General features: G+C 36.6%; 1 protein-coding gene across 1 annotated transcript in view; it reads right to left on the reverse strand.

Moving 5' to 3' along the window:
• ADAMTS20 (ADAM metallopeptidase with thrombospondin type 1 motif 20) overlaps nt 1-21528 on the reverse strand; it is a 200124-nt gene that overhangs the window by 34392 nt on the left and 144204 nt on the right. The window contains exons 29-35 of the mRNA XM_036866768.1: nt 19120-19287; nt 9330-9503; nt 9084-9254; nt 1644-1844; nt 816-945; nt 509-603; nt 327-421 (exon numbers count right to left, since the gene is read on the reverse strand). Coding sequence (XP_036722663.1) covers nt 327-421; nt 509-603; nt 816-945; nt 1644-1844; nt 9084-9254; nt 9330-9503; nt 19120-19287 — 1034 coding nt within the window. The remainder of the gene's footprint in view (nt 1-326; nt 422-508; nt 604-815; nt 946-1643; nt 1845-9083; nt 9255-9329; nt 9504-19119; nt 19288-21528) is intronic.

Genomic DNA, 21528 nt, shown 5'->3' on the forward strand with positions numbered 1-21528 from the left:
AGCTGTAGTTCTCCTAGCTTTTGTTACTGGAATTAATTTGATTTCTATGAAAATACACACAGGTCTTAAATTCTTCCCTCCCCTGTTGTCTCACTGCTCACCCATAGTATCCTTCTTAGTCAGTCTCTCTGTGAGTACATGTTAATGCCCAAATCTTTATTATTGAACAGGCATGGACAACATCTGGCTTAGGTCCTAATATGTCCACGTGTTCCTAAATTACTTGTCCCACTGGGAGCTATTCAAGTACCACTCTGAACCCTGGAACTTCTAATTCTCTTGAAGGACCATAAAAATGCACAGATAAGGCAAAACACAGCATATACCTAAAGCCATACACTTCAGAAAAGTTGTCTTCTTCACCTTTGACCAATGATATATATTCCTTGGGGTTCTGCAAGTGCATGCCAGCACAATAGATCTAAAGAGGAAATGCAAAGATCTAGAAAAGCTTTTTTCAAAGTCAACAGTCAATGTTAAAATCAAATAGGAACTGTCTTCATAATACCTTTATTATTCTTCCTTTAATGTTAAGGTAATAGTCACCATCCTTGGTAATGTTGTTTTTCACTTGGATTTCTTTACAGCTGGTAAATATTTTACCTTCAAGGACAAGTGAGTACAACTTATCAACAATGAACAAATTACAGACACAACATGAATTTAACTCACTTACACCAATATTGTTATAGTCTGAAAAAAAACAGACCTTTCATTTTGTGGAGTGTATGACTACTCTAAATATTTATTTTCAGATTTTAATTAAAACTTCTTAGGAATGCTTAGGTTCTAGATTTTTGAAGTCTAGTACTTACAGTCATGGACATAACATTTCTTTTGAGCATCTGGTTTTAAACTCTTTAAACATAAGTCACTGGACCAACCATTGTCAGTTAGGCATTCCACTCTTCTCTCCATTATCCCAACTCCACAAGTCACAGAGCACTGTGAACAGAGTAAAATTTGAAGGTAAAGTATATAATGGATAATAAGGCCAGTAAATACATATCTCCTCTTTTCAAACTAGGTCCTTTTGGAACAAACTGATGATCAATAATGGCTAGAATTACTGCAGACACAAAAATATCCTGGAGGCTAGAGAGTCACAGGTGGGGCTAATCCTTAAGAAACTGAATCTATTCTTTCTCAGTTACTGGCTTCTTTCCATTTATTTTGTAAAGTTAGCTCAGCAGTATATTGTAAATACTTGATAAATATTAATTAATGACAGTTATTCAGACTACTGAGTTTTTACTCATTGCTGTATGCTAAGTTTGCAAAGCAATATTTACTTGCTTTCTATCAATTAAATTGGAAATGGAATATGGTGCAAATAACCTGTATTACTCATACATTAGATTTATTTACTTTTTCACTTAACTAATAAGTATTGCTTAAGCATCTATTCAAAATGCAAGCCACTGTGCCAGGCTCTCTGAGGAACAGAAACGAGTATTAGTTATGGTCTCTGCTTAAGGCAGGTTATAGCAAACATAGAAAAAGAGATGATAACTGATAAATAAAGTGACAGACAATAGGGGTATGAGACAACTCTGATATCTAGTTAGACGTGCAGAATACTAGGCATCCCACAACTAGAAAGTCTCATTCAGAAGATTTTAAATACATAATTATATACTGACCTTGCTCCATTTTCCAACTTTCCAAGTGGCCATATGCAAACAGGTTCTAAAATTGCATTTGTAAACCTGAGGGGAAGGCAGCACAGGGCATTCTTGATAGTCTATAGGCCACAGCTCATGAAGCTTGTATTTCTCAGTAGATCGGATACCAATGCAATATGTAATCCTTTGTTGGTAACTAAATCCACAGTTACCTGCACACTGAAAAATACAATGTTATGAAGGGAGAAGAAGATGCCCTTAAACTTAACCCAGGTTAAGCACCACTACTTTCCAGGTGCTTAATATATACTATGTTATGGTATCCCCACAACAATCCTATTTATTAGCCTCATTTACAGATGGGTAAACAAAGTTCAGAGGTATTAGGCAACTTTCGCAGAGTTGTACCAGTATGGAAAGGATCCAGATTCAGGATAGATTGTCTATTTGTAGTGCCTATGTTTTTTCTGTTTGTTCATTTGTTTGTTTTCTTGGTCACACTACAAAGAATAGCTTAACTGAATGAAAATTTATCTCCTGATAAGCACAGTTTTAGAGAAATGAAACATATCAAGGGTTCTTACCTGAAATAAAGGACATTTATTAGTCTTAATGTACTTGTAACTCTATATAAGTTTAGCATATATTTATCTCTATACATACAATGTGATGTGTACTACCATTTGACTAGAATAGGTAAGTGATTTAGATATAAATTAACGATCCAGAGAAAAAAATGGGCAAATAGATTTCTGACTTCAGCAAAAAGGAATGACAAGGAATAGAGTTACCATCTGACCTAAAACAACAAAAACACCTGAACAAAATATGTATTGATAAAACAATGGTTCTTAAGACACTGGACATTAGGCAATAAAGGACAGTGATCCCTGGGAGATGGAAACAAACAAAGTGACCCTATAATTGCTCCAGCTTAATGTTTTGAGAGAGTTTCCAGGTTTTGAAACAAGGAAAGGGATCTCAAGGGGACAGCAGAGTTCTGACCAGTGCCAACATATGAGAACACCAACTGAGGCCAACGGATGAACCGATTAAAAGACATATGGGGACGTCCCTGGTGGTCCAGTAGGTAAGACTCCATGCTCCCATGCAGGGGGCCTGGGTTCGAGCACTGGTCGGGGAACTATATCTCACATGCATGCTACAAATGAAAGTCCACATGCTGCAACTAAGAAGTCCGCATGCCACAACTGAAAGATCCCATATGCCGCAACTAAAGATCCCGCATGCCACAACAAAGATATCGTGTGCCTCAACTAAGACCTGGTGCAACATAAATAAATAAATAAATAAATAAATAAATAAATAAATAATTTTAAATAAATAAATGACATATGAATCACTGTATCTGGCACCCACACAAGACAAAATATAGTGTCTGTTCCCTTCATTCAGACTGGAAAACCTTATATACATGCAGCAATAGATAGAGTACTCAAAAGGTACTCTTGCCACAGTAGAGAGGAATAGCTAACCCTAGACTAAACAATGCACTGGTCTCCCATAAAAAAATCTTAAGAGCAAGACAAGAAAAGATCACACTTCTTACAGACAAAATAACTGCATTCTGGACAAAGCTCAAAATATACATATAGGAATAATAACTATCCAGTAGCCAACAAAGTAAAATTCATAATGCCTGGCATGCAATAAAAAATTAACTGGCATGCAAAGAGGCAGGAAAATATAACCTATGATGAGGAGAAATATCTATCTATCAAAGCAGACCCCAAGGGGTGAGTGACATCGGTGAAAACAGTAGAGCAAGGACATCTGAAAATGTTCTCTTCTATAAAGGCAATGAGAAAACTGACAAAACTTGTGAAAATCAACTTTTTCAGAGCTCTGTAAATTAACCAAAGGCTTGCAGCAATCCAGGAAGCATTTATTAAAGAAATAAGGCTAAATCTCAGTAAGAAGAGTGAGCTTTGTGTGTTTTAGTTTGCCCTATACCCATTCTCCCTCTTCAGCTCTATAGGGGGCTTGAAAATCAATAGCCCTGTAAACATAGTGAAAAACAAAAGCGTGGAAGCCACCAGAGGGATTGGACATCTGTCTAAGCCTCATTTCCAGAGAACTGTCATTATTTGAACTGTTTTGTGGTTTTCTGAAAGACCTCACTTGCAATTCTCTATTTGACTTTACCCAGCGCTTGCCCAGTGCTAAAAGTCTTCTCCTTGGAGGCATTTTTGAACACAATTAAAGGCTACTGTTTAACTTTGCAGCTTCCAGAGGAAGTGGATAACAGTCAGGCAAGCAATGGGCTACCAAAAAAAGCTTAAAAGGAAAAGCTGGGAAAGGAGATGTCCACAGGGGCTTTAAAAGCTCCAACAGAGTCATAGATAACTAGAAGGCCATGGACATACATAAGGTTGTGCACATGTCTAGGGCTGTGTGCAAGCTTAGGAAATATCTGAGAAGTACCAACACTCTCATTTCTGGCTGATGTCAAGGCTCTACTCAAGCAGGAAGTTAAGGTTAAGGAAGAGTTGTCAACTGCCTCATCTAGTGTTGAAGAGCCCACACATGCACACACAGCCCCTTGGCAAAGACTGGAGATTACTGGTTCCAAGTATCTCAGGAAATCACTATTCAGTCATTAGTTGAAAACTAATCAAATAGAGACTTTAGTGACCACATGAGACAAAGAATACAGACTTTACAGTTAGTTCAGAAAAGTCACTGACCAAACAAACAAACAACAACAAACAGCAGTAACAACAAACTCTGGGAAGACGGGAGAACCTGTGTAGAAATCTGTGTGTAGAAATCTGTGTAGACCTATAACAAGTAAAGAGATTGAATTAATAAATAAAAAACTTCACACAAATAGAAACCCAGGACCAGAGCCTTCATTGGTGAATTCCCCCAAAAGTTTAAAGAAGAATTAGCACCCTCCCCCTGCAAAACACTTCCAAAAGATAGAATAGAAAAGAACACTTCCTAATTTGTCATATGAGGCCAGTATTTCCCTCATACCAAAACTAGGCAGACATAACAAGGAACGAAAACTACAGACCAATATCTCTTATGAATATAGATGCAAAAATCCTCAACAAAACACTAGCAAAACAATCCCAGAAGCATCTAAAAAGGATCATACACCATGACAAAGTAAGATGTATCCCAGGAATGTAACATTGTTTCAACATGTGAAATCAATCAATGGAATACATCATACAAATAGACTCATAAAGACCACATGAGCATCTCAATAGATGCAAAAAAAGCATTTGACAAATTCTAACACATTTTCATGATACAAACACCAAGCAAACTAAGAATAGGAGGGTATGATAAAGAGAATTTACAAAAAAATCCATAGCTAACCTATTCAATTATGAAAATTGAAAGTTTTCCTCTAAAGAGAAGGATATCTGTTTTTACCACTTCTACACAACATTGTTTTGGAGTTTCTAGCCAGGGAAACTAGGCAAGAAAAAGAAGTAAAAGGCACCCAGATTTAAAGGAAGAAATAAAACTACCTGGATTTGCAAATGATATACTTCTGTACATAGAAAATGCTAAGTAATCCACATAAAAAAAGAACTGGGCTCAATAAATGTGTTTAACATACAAAAATCAATTCTATCTCTACACATTATGAATGGACAAGTAGAAAATGAAATTAAGAGTATAATTCCATTTTCAGGAGCATAAACAATTAATAAAATTTTTAGGAACAAAATTAACCAAAAAAGTGTAAGATTTGTACAATGAAAACTATAAACTATAAAGCATCCTTGAAAGAAATTAATAAGACCTAAATAAATGGAAAGACATGTCAATTCATGGATTGCAAGACAGTATTAAGATGGCAACATTCCCCAAACTGATCAAGATTCAATGTAATCTCTAACAAAACCCTAGCTGGAGTTAACACAGAATATGACAAGTTGATCCTAAAATTTATATAGGAATGTAAGGGACACAGCATAAGCAAATAATCTTGAAAAGGAAAAACAAAATTGGTTCTCTCACACTTCCTGATTTCAAAACTTACTATAAAACTACCTTAATATAAGACCAAGACTATGTGGTACCGATATAAGGATAGGCACATAGATCAGGGAACTGAATTCAGAGTTCAAAAATAACTCTTCAGTAATAGATAATTCAATGAGGAAAGAACAGTTTTTTCCAAAAATTGTGTTGGAACATCTGGATAGCCACATGCAAAAGGATAAAGTTGGACCCTTCACATCATATACAAAAACTAATACAAAGTGGATTACAGACCTAAACGTATCAGCTAAAATTATAAAATTCTTAGAACAAAATATAAGTGTGAATCTTTGTAACCTTGGATGGGCAATAGTTTCTTAGAAATGATACCTAAAGTACAAGTGAACAAAAAAAATAAATTTGACCTCATCAAAATTAAATACATTTGTGCACAAAAGACACTATCAAGAAAGTGAAAATGCAAAAGAAAAAGTTACAAGTGACACTACAGAAATACAAGGATCATAAAAGATTACTGCAAACAACTATATGCCAACTAATTAGATAACCTAGAAGACATGTATAAATTTCTAGAAATGCACAAATTAGACAACCTAGAAGACATGGATAAATTTCTAGAAATGTTCAATCTCCCAAGACTGAATCAGGAAGAAATAGAAAATATGAACAGACCAATCACATGCACTGAAATTGAAACTGTGATTTAAAAACTCCCAACAAACAAAAGTCCAGGACCTGATGGCTTCACAGGCGAGTTCTATCAAAAATTTAGAGAAAAGTCAACACCTATCCTTCTCAAAATATTCCAAAAAATTGCCAATGAAGGAACACTTTCAAATTCATTCTACAAGGCCAGCATTACCCTGATACCAAAACTAGACAAAGATATCACACACACACACACACACACACACACACACACACACACACACAAATACAGGTCAATATCACCGATGAACATAGATGCAAAAATCCTCAACAAAATATTAGCAAACCAAATTTAAGTGGGATTTAGTCCAGGGATGCAAGGATGGTTCAATATCCACAAATCAATCAACATGATATACCACATTAAGAAAATGAAGGATAAAAATCATATGATTATTTCAATTGTACAGGGAACATACCTCAATATAATAAAGGTTATATATGACAAACCCACAGCTAACATCACACTCAGTGATGACAAGTTGAAAGCTTTTCCTCTAAGCCTTCCTCTAAGATCAAGAACAAGTCAAAGATCCCACTCTCACCACTTTTATTCAACATAGTTTTGGAAGTTCTAGCTACAGCAGTCAGATAAGAAAAAGAGATAAAAGACATTCAAATTGGAAAGGAAGAAGCAAAACTGTAACCATTTGCAGATTACAGGATATTATATATAGAAAACCCTAAAGACTCTACCAAAAAAACTATTGAAACTAACGAATGAATTCGCTAAAGTTGTAGGATACAAAATCAATACACAGAAATCTGTTGCATTTCTATACACTAACAACAAACTATCAGAAAGAAAAATGTTAAAAACCATTCCATTTACAATTGCATCAAAAGGAATAAAACACCTAGGAATAAATTTAACCAAGGAGGTGAAAGACCTGTACTCTGCAAACTATAAGACATTGATGAAAGAATTGAAGATGACACAAGTAAATGGAAAGATACATCATGCTCATGGATTGGAAGAATTAATATTGTTAAAATGTCCACACTACTCAAAGCAATCTATAGATTTAATGCAACCTATCAAAATACCAGTGGCATTTTTCACAGAACTAGAACAAAGAATCCAAAAATTTGAATGGAACCACAAAAGGCCTGGAATAGCCAAACAATCTTAAGAAAACAAACAAACAATAAAAGCCCCCAAAAAACCCAAAGCTGGAGTTACCATCTCTTGGATTTCAAACTGTATTATAAATCTGTAGTAATCAAAACTATATGATACTGGCACAAAAACAGACACATAGCTGAATGGTACAGAACAGAGATCCCAGAAATAAACCCATGCTTATATGGTCAATTAATCTACAACACAAAGCTAGGAATATACAATGGGGAAAAGAGAGTCTCATTGCTAAATGGCATTCGGAAAACTTGATAGCTACGTGCTAAAGAATAAAACTGGATGATTTCCTTACACCACATACAAAAATAAACTCAAAATGACTAAAGATTTAAATGTAAGATCTGAAACCCTAAAACTCCTGGAAGAAAACATAAGTAATACGCTCTTTCACACCAATCTTAGCAGTATTTTCTAGTATACATCTCCTCAGGCAAGGGCAACAAAAGCGAAAACAAACAAATGGGACCACATCACAATAAAAACCTTTGGCACAGCAAAGGAAACTATCAAAAAAGTGAAAAGACAGCCTACTGAATGGGACAATATATTTGCAATGATATATCGGGTAAGGGGTTAATATCCAAAATATATAAAGAACTCACACAACTGAATATCAGAAAAAAGCAAACAATTCAGTTTAAAAATGGGCAGAGGATCTGAATAGATATTTTTCCAAGGAAGACATACAGATGGCCAACAGACACATGTAAAAATGCTCAACATTACTAATCATCAAGGAATTTCAAATAAAAACTGTGATATCACCTCATACCTGTCAGAATGGCTATAATCAAAAAGACAACAAACAAACAAGTGCTGGCAAGGATATGGAGAAAAGGGAAACCTCCTGCACTGCTGGTGGGTGTATAAATTGGTACAGCCACTATGGAAAATATTATAGCATTTCCTCAAAAAATTGTGAATGGGAATTACCATATGATCCAGCAAAATTCCACTTCTGGATATTTTCCTGAAGAAAACAAAAACACTAACTCAAAAAGATATATGCATGCCAATATTTATTGCAGCATTGATTACAACATTCAAGATATGGAAGCAACCTAAGTTTCCATAAATAGATGAATAAAGAAGCGATAGATGATAGATAGATAGATAGATAGGTGATAGATATAGATAGATGATGATGATGATAGATAGATAGATAGATAGATAGATAGATAGATAGATAGATAGATAGATAGATAGATAGATAGATAGATAGATATAGATAGACAGACAGATAGATAGATGGATGATAGACAGAGATAGATATATGCTGTACCCCTTAAACTTATACAGGGCTGTGCGTCAATTATATCTCAATAAAACCGGAAGAGAAAAATTTTTTAAAGCAGCCAACTATGCAGCGACAGATGCCCAACCATTCCTGGTAGTAGGTTTCAAAGTTGTCACCGCTTCAGAACTGCACCAGAGTTTAACATACATGTCACTATTACTCTATTTGCACCATCCAACTGCCAGCGATTTTATCCCTTAGATTGATATGCACACCATCATCTGCTCCCATGTTCAAATTTAGACCCAGTTTCAACTGGGTCAAATTTGAAACTCAGTTGTGTTTTCCAGGAGGGAAAATTCTCAACTTCCTTCCTTTGCCTTACCTGTGATGAGTCTCCCGTTACCACAATATACTTGCAGGGAGGGTTTCTGCACTTTCTGATTGCAAGAGGTCTGGTTGAAGGATCGCAGAAACTTTCATTCACTTGCATGTTTTGTGCACCCACGCACTTCACTTGCCGATGTGTCTCTCTTTTCTTACATGACGTAGAACACTAGAAATACAATGACGAAATGAAGAGCACATTCTTTCACTGAACGGCTGTCAAAGTTTACTTGACAATACTCACATCCAGCCACTCTCCCGCCACCCAATGGTACTCTATGCAGTCCTGACGCCAACATTGTCTCTGAAAAGAAGGCCGCGTGGACTGATCACACTTTTCTTCCACCACCCGACCAACGCCTCGCAGTCTGCAGTACACATCCCTTTGCTGAACTCCAGAGCCACAGGTCACAGAGCACTACGAAGAAGCCCAAACGATTGGAATAATTAACTAACAAATATCAGATTATGTAAAAATCGCAAAGTAGAGCAAAATTATACCATGCATTAGATAGAAAATACACGCAAGAAGTATTTTTAACATTGCCTGGTCTGGAGCGCCTATACAAGTATACAAATAGTTGTTCTTTATTTTGCAATACCTATTCAAGTCTTGTAGAAACTATGATCAGATACTCCATCCGAATTGATAGCTCTCTCTTCTGATTTAAACATACTTAATATCTATAAAATTTACCACACAAACTGTTCTACTACTACATTGCTTTTGAACATTATTTAAATATTGAAATTACGCTGTATGCATAATCTCCCTCAAAGCAACAATAATTTCCAAGTTTGGGTTCTATCCATCTTTATACCTGCCGTCCCTACTACAGCTTGGGGATCCAAACATTTGCTGATTTGTTGACTCGTGATTATATTTCAGTGGAGAGGTGTTTTGGGAAACTGATCGTGTAAGCTTACAGTTTACTTAGACAACCTTGTCTTAGCCTCTCCTCTCACTTGTCTTATCTGTACAAAGAAGATTTTGTGTTATTTGTAAAATTTCACAGAACATGTCCCACACATTTATTCCTCGTAACAGCTCTACAAAGGAGGCACCAGGGCTAAGGGCCCAGGACTTAGCTAAGAGATGCTAAGTCATTTGCCTGAGCTGCTACGCGAAGTCAGTGGCGAAGCAGGTTTAAGTCCGCTTCTTTCTGACTGCAGCCTTTGAGCTCTCCCCGTGCTGCCTCCACGGGATGGAGAAGGACTTGGCAACTTCTCAGGGCTTTCTCAACACCGCAAGGCCAAACCATAAAACAGCAGGGCCTGACCACAACCAAGAGCTGGGATGCCAACATTAATAAAGTGGGGAGAACATCTAAGGGTATTTATTTAATTTGTGAGCTTGGTTTTTATACTCTTTGTTATTCCAGAAGGGATTGGAGGTCACATTGAGTGTTACATGGGGCCTCATGGCTGTTCGCAACTGTGACAGTGTACGGGTAAAAATTCAGGTTTTTCATTAAGGTCTCTATTTCTGCAGGATTCACAGAGTCAGTGGTTGCTTTTTTCTCTAACAGTAAATATGTCTCTGCAGAATATGGTTTCATCATGAATTTTAAAACACTTAAAGCCCACAAAAGCTAAGAACATAGTTCACCTGTTAGAGTCAAGTTCCTCTTATAAACTCTTGCAACAATTTTACTCTAGTGGCACCTTTAAATTTAGTTTTCTGTCTTGTGTGTATAAGCGGCAACCACTGACTTAAAAGAGGATTTTTATATTTTTTTAACTTACAAAGAACATTATGCATATCTACATCACTTACTTATATTGACCTTCATTTTATGCTTTAGCAGTTGAATTTTGACAACTCATTGAACGTTTTCACAAAAAAGACATGGCTCCTTTGTATGGAGATAATAATAACTTAATGTGTATTTTGTGCAGGGCACAATATTAAGCAGACTAAGATGTCAGGATGTAGCTTAACTTATCTGAACCTCTGCTGAAAATGTTTAGTCTATAAAATAAGGCTCCTGCAAACATTTTCCAGTGATAATTTCACAAATACAAACCATATTCGGAAAACTTCCTACTTCTAAACCTGAAAAAAAATTCCTGAAAACAAATTTCACGAAGCACAATTTAGCAAGAAGTTCTTTCAGATAAATATTGTTTTCTACAGTTAAGTAATCCACAGTGGCTGACTGATCCTTTGACCACAGCATTCATTCAGAAGAATCCACTGACACCATAGCGAGCTACTATAATGGACCTCACCCTCAAAGGAAAAAAAAAACTGGACTACTGCTTGGAAGGACACAAGTAACTTTTGTTTTTCAGCATTTTTTAGAGTTAAGAGTACAAAAAACTAAACTGATGTGATTTCAGATTTGAATAGAGGAGAGAATTCATTGCTTAAATGAAGTACTTCTTAGCCTCATGTCATCAATAACCCTAACTGCCAAGTCCAAGAGACACTTTTCAAGTCTTTTCTTAGTTAATCTCACTGACACCTTCAGCACCAGTGACCACATTCTGTTGAGCCTTTCTGGCCTCTGTGATTGAAATCCCCTCTGGTTCCAGGTACTCTCCTCTTGGAGTCCTTAACTGACTCTATTTTCTCTGTTTAGCCTTTTAATGTTAGCGTCTCCCAGGGTTCTCTTTATAACTTGCTTCTCTTTATACCCTCTGAGCTCTCTCTGAGCAATTTCTTCTATGTCCCAATAATTTCTAAATCTGTTCTCTCCAGCCTTGATCATAATTCTGAGCTCTCCATTTATATTTTCATGTATTTACAAGGAATTTTTCATGTATTGACAAGAATTTTCATGTATTTTCTACATAGATATGTCAAAGGCACCTCAAATCCAACATTTCCAAAGCCTAACTTATCGCCTTTGCCCATCAGTTCCTCTTCTGGGCTGTGGATGCTGCAAAGATATGATAACTCACTCTTACGTCCAGCGATGTATTAGAATGACCTCCCAAGGTACAGCTGTAACTCCAGAGTAGTCACCCTTATTCAACAGCTTTATTGAACCACATTTTTATAAGCATGTTAAATTTTATCTTTCTTTAAAAATCCAAGTAACTCATATGAAAGCAATGCGAGTTTATCATTACGAGTATGACACAAATAATTGATTGGAAGGCACTAACTGACCGCCACTGCATAATTTAACTCAGAGAGGAAAAATCAGCCAAATTTCCTATTCATGCGTACATGTACTACAACACTGCATAGCCTGGCGCTTTAAAGACTTGACAGTGGAAATGGAGAAGGTAAGTTTTAGCCAATCCACAGGTACTGTAGCTGTTTTAGCTACTGTAGAGCAGAGATGAAGAAATGTTAGAACATGCATTGCCAAAATGGGTTCATTAAGGCTAACTCACTCTGCTATTTAACAAACAATTATTTAAAATGTAATAGTAAAGTCCTTTCTTGATGCATTATTTATAATTTCTTGTTAATGGATTAAGGTTTTGATTTTATTATAGTCAGTTATTTGTAACTGTAGTTTATTTCAAATGAATCAATATTGTAGCAGTAGTATTAGCAGTAGTACAGGATTTTGAGTTAGAAAAGACTCTAGGAATATCTAATTCCAATTCCTCTTCCATCCTGAAATCCATTTTACAGCAGTAGTGAATGAATGAATATCAAACCTACCCATACTTCCATAGCCTCAGTATGAGTAAGTTCACTATATCCTGAAAGCAGTCATTTCATTTTTGGGTGACTCTGCAGTTTTAGCAAATACTCTCCTATATTGAGCTGAAATATTCTTCCATAAACTTTACCCACTGTCTAGAACCTGTCCTCCTTATCAGCATAGAACAAATACATACTTACTTTCATGTGAGAAAGTATAAATGTGTGAGGCCTGGAAAGGGAGCAGCTATTTTATGACCATTAGGAGTTGATCAACAGAATCACAGAAATGCCCATCCAGCACCCTGCCATTGTGGAGCTACTGAATCAAACTTAAATCTAGTGACCTTCTGGTCTTGTTAAGTAAAGAATAAATGACTTTGAGTTCAAGCCACTAATAATCAGTGCTTTTCCTACTTGCAACAGAACACAGTGGAACTGATACAGGATAGTTATAACAATTCGATTGTGCTTCTCTGGGGATTTGGTAATTTGTCAAGACTTTTCTTACAATGTGGGTCTCAGAATAGGTACTGCTCCAAAAATCTGACCAGAATTTATTAGTGCAAAGTTTTGAACACTCTTCATGTATTAATATAGCCTAATATGCTGCTAATGATTTAAGCAACTACACCATATTCAATACATGATCAATTAAACCCTCAGTTATTTTCCTAAAAGATATGTAAAATCCATATATATCTTAAATTTATGCAACAGACTTTTTATATATAAATAAGCCTGTAATGAACTCAACACAACATAGAAATTACGTTTCTGTTGAATGCATTGTTAATGTATCATCCAGTGACATTCTGCAATTGTTGACTTCAGGTGCCTTGTAAGAGGGGAGATACATTGCTAAGGAAGTAAAAGACATTGCTAAGGAAGTATAAAGATGAGCTCAGGTAAAATGATAATTATAAAATAATTATGACAACAACTACAGTAGGTAAGACTCAGACAAGTGTTCAAAGGCTCACCCCCCCCCATCACTTCCTGGCCTGTGACCTGCACAAGCTATTCAGTACTTAACTCCTATAAGCCATTGTTTCCTCGTCTGCATAATGAATAATACCTACAGTTGGGAAGAATACAGAAGTCTCTCAGCAGTGTCAGGAAGTGACTGTCCCTTGCTGCTTCCTTCCTATTCCCATTTTATTCACTTTTCTTACAGAGATACAAATATTTTTGCCTTGAAAAGTTTCTCAACACATGCCTCAAACCAAAGAGTATTAGTCGTCTCAGCCCACTCAAAGATAGACCATCTTAAGTATCAAGAAAGATGATAAAGGAAGAGAGTTAACAGGCAGCATAGAAATTCGAAAACAGAATTGCTGGCACTAGCTAGAAAAGATTGAGAAGCATAGTTCACCCAGTCCCAGAGCAAAAAGACATCCTCTCTGGCCTTGGCCTCAGCCTGTCTTCCTGGAAGAAAACTCACTTAACCTGGGTGTAAAGATGAAGAGGCTCTGTATTCTTGGTCAGGGACTGTGGGGACTTAAGATTTACCATCTTTTTAGATTATAAAAGATATATATGTATACATCACAATTTTTTCAAATATGACTATATTTGAAATCAAATATGATTTATATATGTATTTTGGAAATATAGAAAATATGGAATTACAGAAATACAAAATCACTTAACCATGTCAGCATTTAGCAAATAGTTTCCAAAAAAATATTTTTTCAGATTAGGTGTTTTGGGAAAGGGGGGCACTAGCCGGTAGACTTGTGAGATTTTGGAACTCATATCACATTTAGTTCCAGCTCTGATCTTAAAATACTACAAAGAAAATAACGGGTTCCCTGAAAAGAGGGACCAAGTAAGTGGCTGCTATCACGAGGCTCTAGATTCAATAGGGTTGCCTGAGATTCTTCAAGTATCTTTCTAAGCTGTCCGGCAGGTTTGCCATGATCAAGGGGAGGTGAGAATTCTGGATGATTTTTTTTTTTTTTTTCTGAGTATAAAAACTACGTTTGGGGGCTTCCCTGGTGGCGCAGTGGTTGGGAATCTGCCTGCTGATGCAGGGAACACGGGTTCGAGCCCTGGTCTGGGAGGATCCCGCGTGCCGCGGAGCAACTGGGCCCGTGAGCCACAACTACTGAGCCTGCGCGTCTGGAGCCTGTGCTCTGCAACGGGAGAGGCCGCGGTGGTGGGAGGCCCGCGCGCCGCGATGAAGGGTGGCCCCCGCTTACCGGGACTGGGGAGGGCCCTAGCGCGGAAGCGAAGACCCAGCATAGCAATCAATCAGTCAATGGATAAATAAATGAATCAAAAAAAAAAAAAGTAAGCAGAACCCACAGGTTTAAAAAAAAAAAAAAAAAAAAAGCAGCCCAAATCCCAGTCTACTAGAGGGCACACTTCCATTTATATATATATATATAAAAAAAACTACGTTTGGATGGCACTGAACTAAGCACGAGACCATGAGGATACTAACACCGCATGCTAGCCTTAAAAACTTGAATTTACAAGTGAAGCTGGTATTCCCAAATGGGTAAAATTAGGTGAAAACAAAAACAAAAAGCCTGGTTCCAGAAATAAGAGGATGAGGCTTTTTTCTTTTTAAATGATTCCAGTATTTATTTTGCCTCTAAACGTATACATCTGGACCCTAGGGACAAAGGAATCTATATAGCAATGTTTGTTCCTGTTTGGCTGCAGTCATTAAAATGCATTACTAAATCCTTTCATTAAAAAAAAGGATATCAAATACCAAATGAAGAGTGTTAACTTCAAAACTCATTTGAGCACCTCTGTGGTCACAGTTTGCCAAATAAGTCTTTCCATTAGAGGTACAATGTAAAATAGTAATAAAATGAAATTATAGTGAGGGATTCTAGTAAAGCAATGTTACAATTTATGCAGTTGGAACAAAGTAGCAACCAGTGATTATCTTGTAACTACCTCTGAAATTACACTTCTGTTGAATATATTATTATATGCAGCTCACTGACAGTCTGCAATTGTTAACTTCATGTGGGTACTTTTTATAGAATAAATCAAAGCCAGCGACTTCACTAGTGGTCATTTGCTTCTGGCAGAGTTTTGGGGACTGTGTGGGTGTATGAAGCTAATTTCTATGACAAGGAAAACCAATTCAAAGAAGAAAAGCTGACTCGTACAAAAGCATCTGTGTTTTTTATCGTCTTTACATATTCATATCTGTATCTTAGAAACCCCTGAAATACATTCCTTTAGTGAATCTTATATAATTTCAGAGTTGGTGGCAAGCCAAGGACAAGTTGTTAGCACCGATGATTGATTCACTGTTGTGGAGCTGGAGGTCAAGGGTCAGGAAGTGTCCCTCATGAATAGCAACCGCAGCAGCTGCAGCAGCTGCAAGGCAGCAAAAGAATCCTGGGGATCAACAGGGATGCTGGTGGCCGAAAAGCAGAGTCTCTCCCACTTCCACCAGCGGCTCCTGCCTGTTGTCAGGTTTAGAAGGTATCTGCCATGTGCTGGATGCAGTGCTTTTAGAGTGTTTTCCCCTCCCAGGGAAAGCTACTTTGCTGTTATTCTGTCATATCGTGGTCCGGATAAACTAAGGCAAACTCCCACTTTAAGCAAAACCGCAATATGACAAATATATAAATTAAGAGACAGCAGGGTTTTTTTTCAACTAAATTACAGTATTCAAAATAAGAAGTATTTAGCCAGATACCAAGCTGGGTGCTTAGTGAACAAGATATCCATTGTATCTAAGATTCTGTGGCCTGAGATAATGCTGAAGAAATAGACATGGTTAGGCTTTAGACTTACCTCCTAAACACAACGGTAAGTCATGGAAGAATTAAGAGACACGATAATATGAGTTCTTCTAGAGCTCACACTAAATGTAAGCAAATAATGGCAAATATATATGTTGGGAGGTCATCATACACCTGGAAACAGATGATGATGAACTAGACTGGGATGATTGCCATGGAGATTCAAGAGTTACTTTTTTTTTTTTTTTTAACATCTTTATTGGAGTATAATTGCTTTACAATGGTGTGTTAGTTTCTGCTTTATAACAAAGTAAATCAGTTATATATATACATATGTTCCCATATCCCTTCTCTCTTGCATCTCACTCCCTCCCACCCTCCCTATCCCACCCCTCTAGGTGGTCACAAAGCACTGAGCTGATCTCCCTGTGCTATGCGGCTGCTTCCCACTAGCTATCTATTTTACATTTGGTAGTGTATATGTCCATGCCACTCTCTCACCCTGTCACATCTTACCCCTCCCCCTCCCCATATCCTCAAGTCCATTCTCTAGTAGGTCTGTGTCTTTATTCCCGTCTTGCCACTAGGTTCTTCATGACTTTTTTTTTTTCCCCCTTAGATTCCATATATATGTGTTAGCATACTGTATTTGTTTTTCTCTTTCTGACTTACTTCACTCTGTATGACAGACTCTAACTCCATCCACCTCACTACAAATACCTCCATTTTGTTTCTTTTTATGGCTGAGTAATATTCCATTGTATATATGTGCCACATCTTCTTTATCCATTCATCCGATGATGGACACTTAGGTTGCTTCCATGTCCTGGCTATTGTAAATAGAGCTGCAATGAACATTTTGGTGCATGACTCTTTTTGAATTATGGTTTTCTCAGGGTATACGCCCAGTAGTGGGATTGCTGGGTCATATGGTAGTTCTATTTTTAGTTTTTTAAGGAACCTCCATACTGTTCTCCATAGTGGCTGTATCAATTTACATTCCCACCAACAGTGCAAGAGTGTTCCCTTTTCTCCACACCCTCTCCAGCACTTACTGTTTCTAGATTTTTTGATGATGGCCATTCTGACTGGTGTGAGATGATATCTCATTGTAGTTTTGATTTGCATTTCTCTAATGATCAATGATGTTGAGCATTCTTTCATGTGTTTATTGGCAATCTGTATATCTTCTTTGGAGAAATGTCTATTTAGGTCTTCTGCCCACTTTTGGATTGGGTTGTTTGTTTTTTTGTTATTGAGCTGCATGAGCTGCTCAAGAGTTACTTTGATGGGAGAATTGAGAGAAGCTAGGGAATAACTAACTGAGGGGTCAAGGGAGACAGGATGGACCCAGTGTTTCTTTTTTGAACGACTTAGTAGGTAGTAGTGGCATTCGCTAAATAAAACAGGTTAATGGGATATCTTTTAAATAATGGCCTCTGCTAAACCACAAAATTAATTTTATTTACTGTACCAAAATTCAGGGTAGAAGTAAATGCCCATATATATATATTTTTTGTTTTGAGAAGAAAAACAGAGACATGTTTGCCCCTAGTTTTCAGTCAAAGATGAACCACAATTCTCAGCACCCTAACACTTGACAGAGGCCAACTCTTCTACACAGAAACCTGAGAAGCTCACTCAATTTGGGAGCTTTTTATTCAAAAATAATGATGCGTTGACACCGTCACTGTAAAAGCTGGTGCTCTGCCACCAAGGATCTGATCGCACGGAGTGAAGGATGAAAACTTAGAGGCCCAGGGAAACCCCACTTCTAGCTCCTGTCTGAACCCCTATCTTCCTAGCATAGCTCCAACATCAGACAGAGACAAGGAAGTTCCATCAGCAGATGAGGTTATTTTTCCCATCGTAGGACTAGCTCCTCTAAGACATGGATAAGTATCCTGAGATACTGCTGAGAGCAGCCCGATAGCTTTGCTGAAAGCCTAGCCCCACTGAAATCAGGCCTCAGGACATTATTCTAGTTAACATTTCTGGCTTCATTTATGGCTTTTTCCTCTTTAACATTTCCCAGGCTGGTCTTTGCTGGACAACCACATTCAAATATATGGCTTTCCCAGTTTAGATCTGGAGCTTACTTCCCTGAGTGTGCCAGAGCAAGTATCCATCACCCTTCTTTTATAAACTGAGTTTTCAGCCTTGGTCACATCTCTGCATCAGCTTCATTTTTGCTGAGTCTTTCCAAGTGTGTCCACTCTGGCCTTAGACCAGCTGGGCTCCCTAGTTCTGTCATGTCCCTGACTCTTAAACCATCTCCAATTATGATCCATCTGGAACTAACCAGTCCCTTTTCCAAGTTGCAAACTCATCTCAAATCCAAGACTTTAGTGTGGAAACAAGGCAGTTACTAAACATCTCATCATGTATATTTTACTGTTAGGCCACCTGGAATAATATTATAATCATAAGTAGCCTCCCTAGTATTCAGTAACAGAATTTCTTGTAAAGTTTACGACCACAAAAAAAAAAAAAAATCAAAAGACTAATTTGTTATTAAGCTATGAACTTAGCAAACGTGTTAACACTGTGCAATATTAATTCAGAGCATAGTGCAAAAAAATTGTGTAATAGAATAAAACACATTTAGTGGAGTAAAACTTTCAAGGTTATTGAAAGCATACAGAATGAATTAAGATTTCCTTTGTAAATGCAAAAATACATAGATAATCATAAAACATCTTACATACCTCCTTCCATCTTTTGGCTTTCCATGAAGGGCATCTGGCAGATCTACAAGCTTTATGAGTTCGAGGTTTCTGTAGATGACTGCAATATTTTTCTTCTAATTTCCCGTGGAATTGGTCAACGCAAATCACCTCACGGTACTTTAAACCTTTACCACAAGGAGCTGAGCACTGGAAAATAAATATGAAAGCACTTGATTCATTTTATCTTTACTAATTTAAGTTTATCTGCAAGAAGTGTAAAATGAAGCAATCAAAACATTTGATATTTCATCAAGATATACTTTGATATTTCTAATGAGAGAATTTAAAATTTGCCAGTCTGCCCTCGACCATCACTGATATTGATATCATAAGGTATCCATTTATTCTTCAAAAGAGTATTGATTGTCTACCATATACTAAGCACTCTTCTGGCACATAAATGCTTTAGATCTTTTGAGGTTAAAGACTATCTGCACCTAACTCCTGTTATCACACATTTTTCAATAAAACTTGCTTTCAATTTTGTATGGTCGCCACCTATTCAATTTTTAACCCCATATGTCTTGCCACAGTGCAAACTATGCTTTGGATGTCAAAAACAAAACAAAAATCTCTCAATGTAGGAAACTATGAGAAAGCAGAAAATTTATTTTTTTAAGCGCAATTCAGTTCAGGTTTGTTTTTCGCATCCATCTGGCAACTGTATGTCCCCATCATCAACCCTCCAAAATATTTAGTGAAAAACAAATTACCTAAAATCTCTGTAAGGATATATGTAAAACAATGATCGGACTTCGTTTTTCAGCCAGTTGCCATTTTATGAGCAAGGCCAGTGCAGAGGAGAGGAAGGGCTTGGGCTCTGGCATTGAATACCAGCTCTGCCACTTACTATTTGGGTGACTTTAAGCATATTTCATGCCCTGGCCAAGCCTCGGTTTCTTCATTATAAAATAATGATAATGACCCCAATATTAGTGGTTTATTATGAAGATTAACATGAGATAAAGAATATGAGATATCTAATCCAATCCTTTTACACAGGGTACATCTTCGGTGAATATTAGCTTCCTCTTCTACCATTTTCCTTCATATACTCTGAGGATGTTGACAATTTTCAGCATGATATATGTACCAGCGAAAAGTTAAGCAAAGAAGACACGGATTCCAGATAACTCCTCTCATTCCTCTGAGACAGCTGGTTACATATGGTTTCATTTAGAAACATATACTGAGTTCTGAGAACATTAGATAATATATTATGCATTTTATGTATATTATGAGTTCAAAGACTGACTAATATAGACTAATAGATGCTTAAAATATTTTAAATTAAAAAAATGAATAGTTTGGAGATAATTTACCTTTATATGTTATCTGCAATACTATATCCCATTTGTGTAGGCAATTAATTTAACTTGGTGTCTTGATTATTAACACATTACCATATCTCAGATGTTCTCTTCCCATTAACACCTACAGCTTTACATACCACTTAGAACACACTTTAATTCGGTGTGAATCACTAACGGGTCTTGATAAACTGTATTAGATGTACATTCTTTCCTGCTATTTTTTTTTATTCTTTATTTTTGTATTGAAGTGTAGTTGATTTACAACACTGTGTTAGTTTCAGGTGTATAGCACAGCAATTCAGATATAGATATAGATATAGATATAGATATAGATATAGATATAGATATAGATATAGATATACACACACATATATGTATATATATATATTTTCTTTTTCAGATTCTTTTCCCTTATAGGATATTATGAAATATTGAGTATAATTCCCTGTGCTATACAGTCCTGTTGGTTATCTATGTTATATATAGTAGCATGTATACATTAATCGCAACCTCCTAATTTATCCCTCCCCCCACTTCCCCCTTTGGTAACCATAAATTTGTTTTCTATGTCTGTGAGTCTATTTCTTTTTGGAAATAAGTTCATTTGTATCTTTTTTTTTTTTTTTTCAGATTCCACATATAAGCAATATCATATGATATTTGTCTTTGTCTGGCTTACTTCACTTAATATGATAATCTCTAGGTCCATCCATGTTGCTGCAAATGGCATTGTTTCATTCTGAATGTGCCCGATCTCATCTTTCCTACTACTGACCTTCTCTTTCAGATCTACCTTTATGCTCTACTCCTCTTGGCCGCTTATCTTGGGCACTTCCCTGCCTGTTTCTTGACTACATTGTTTATTTTTCAAAGAGTATAACATAGTTTATACTAAAAACATCACATACTATGGAGTACCAGGTGTATATTATCTGGGAGTATACATACATGTTCACACATACAAGAATGTTTTTCTCCTTGGTTGTGTATTATTTTTTCTAACTTTTAAACTGTGACTTTTTGAACAAAGGAGGATTTTTTACTTTCCCTGATAGTCCCTTGTAAAAAGTAATCA

This window comes from Balaenoptera musculus, chromosome 10 (assembly GCF_009873245.2).
Source record: "Balaenoptera musculus isolate JJ_BM4_2016_0621 chromosome 10, mBalMus1.pri.v3, whole genome shotgun sequence".
In the NCBI taxonomy this organism is placed as follows: Eukaryota; Metazoa; Chordata; class Mammalia; order Artiodactyla; family Balaenopteridae; genus Balaenoptera; species Balaenoptera musculus.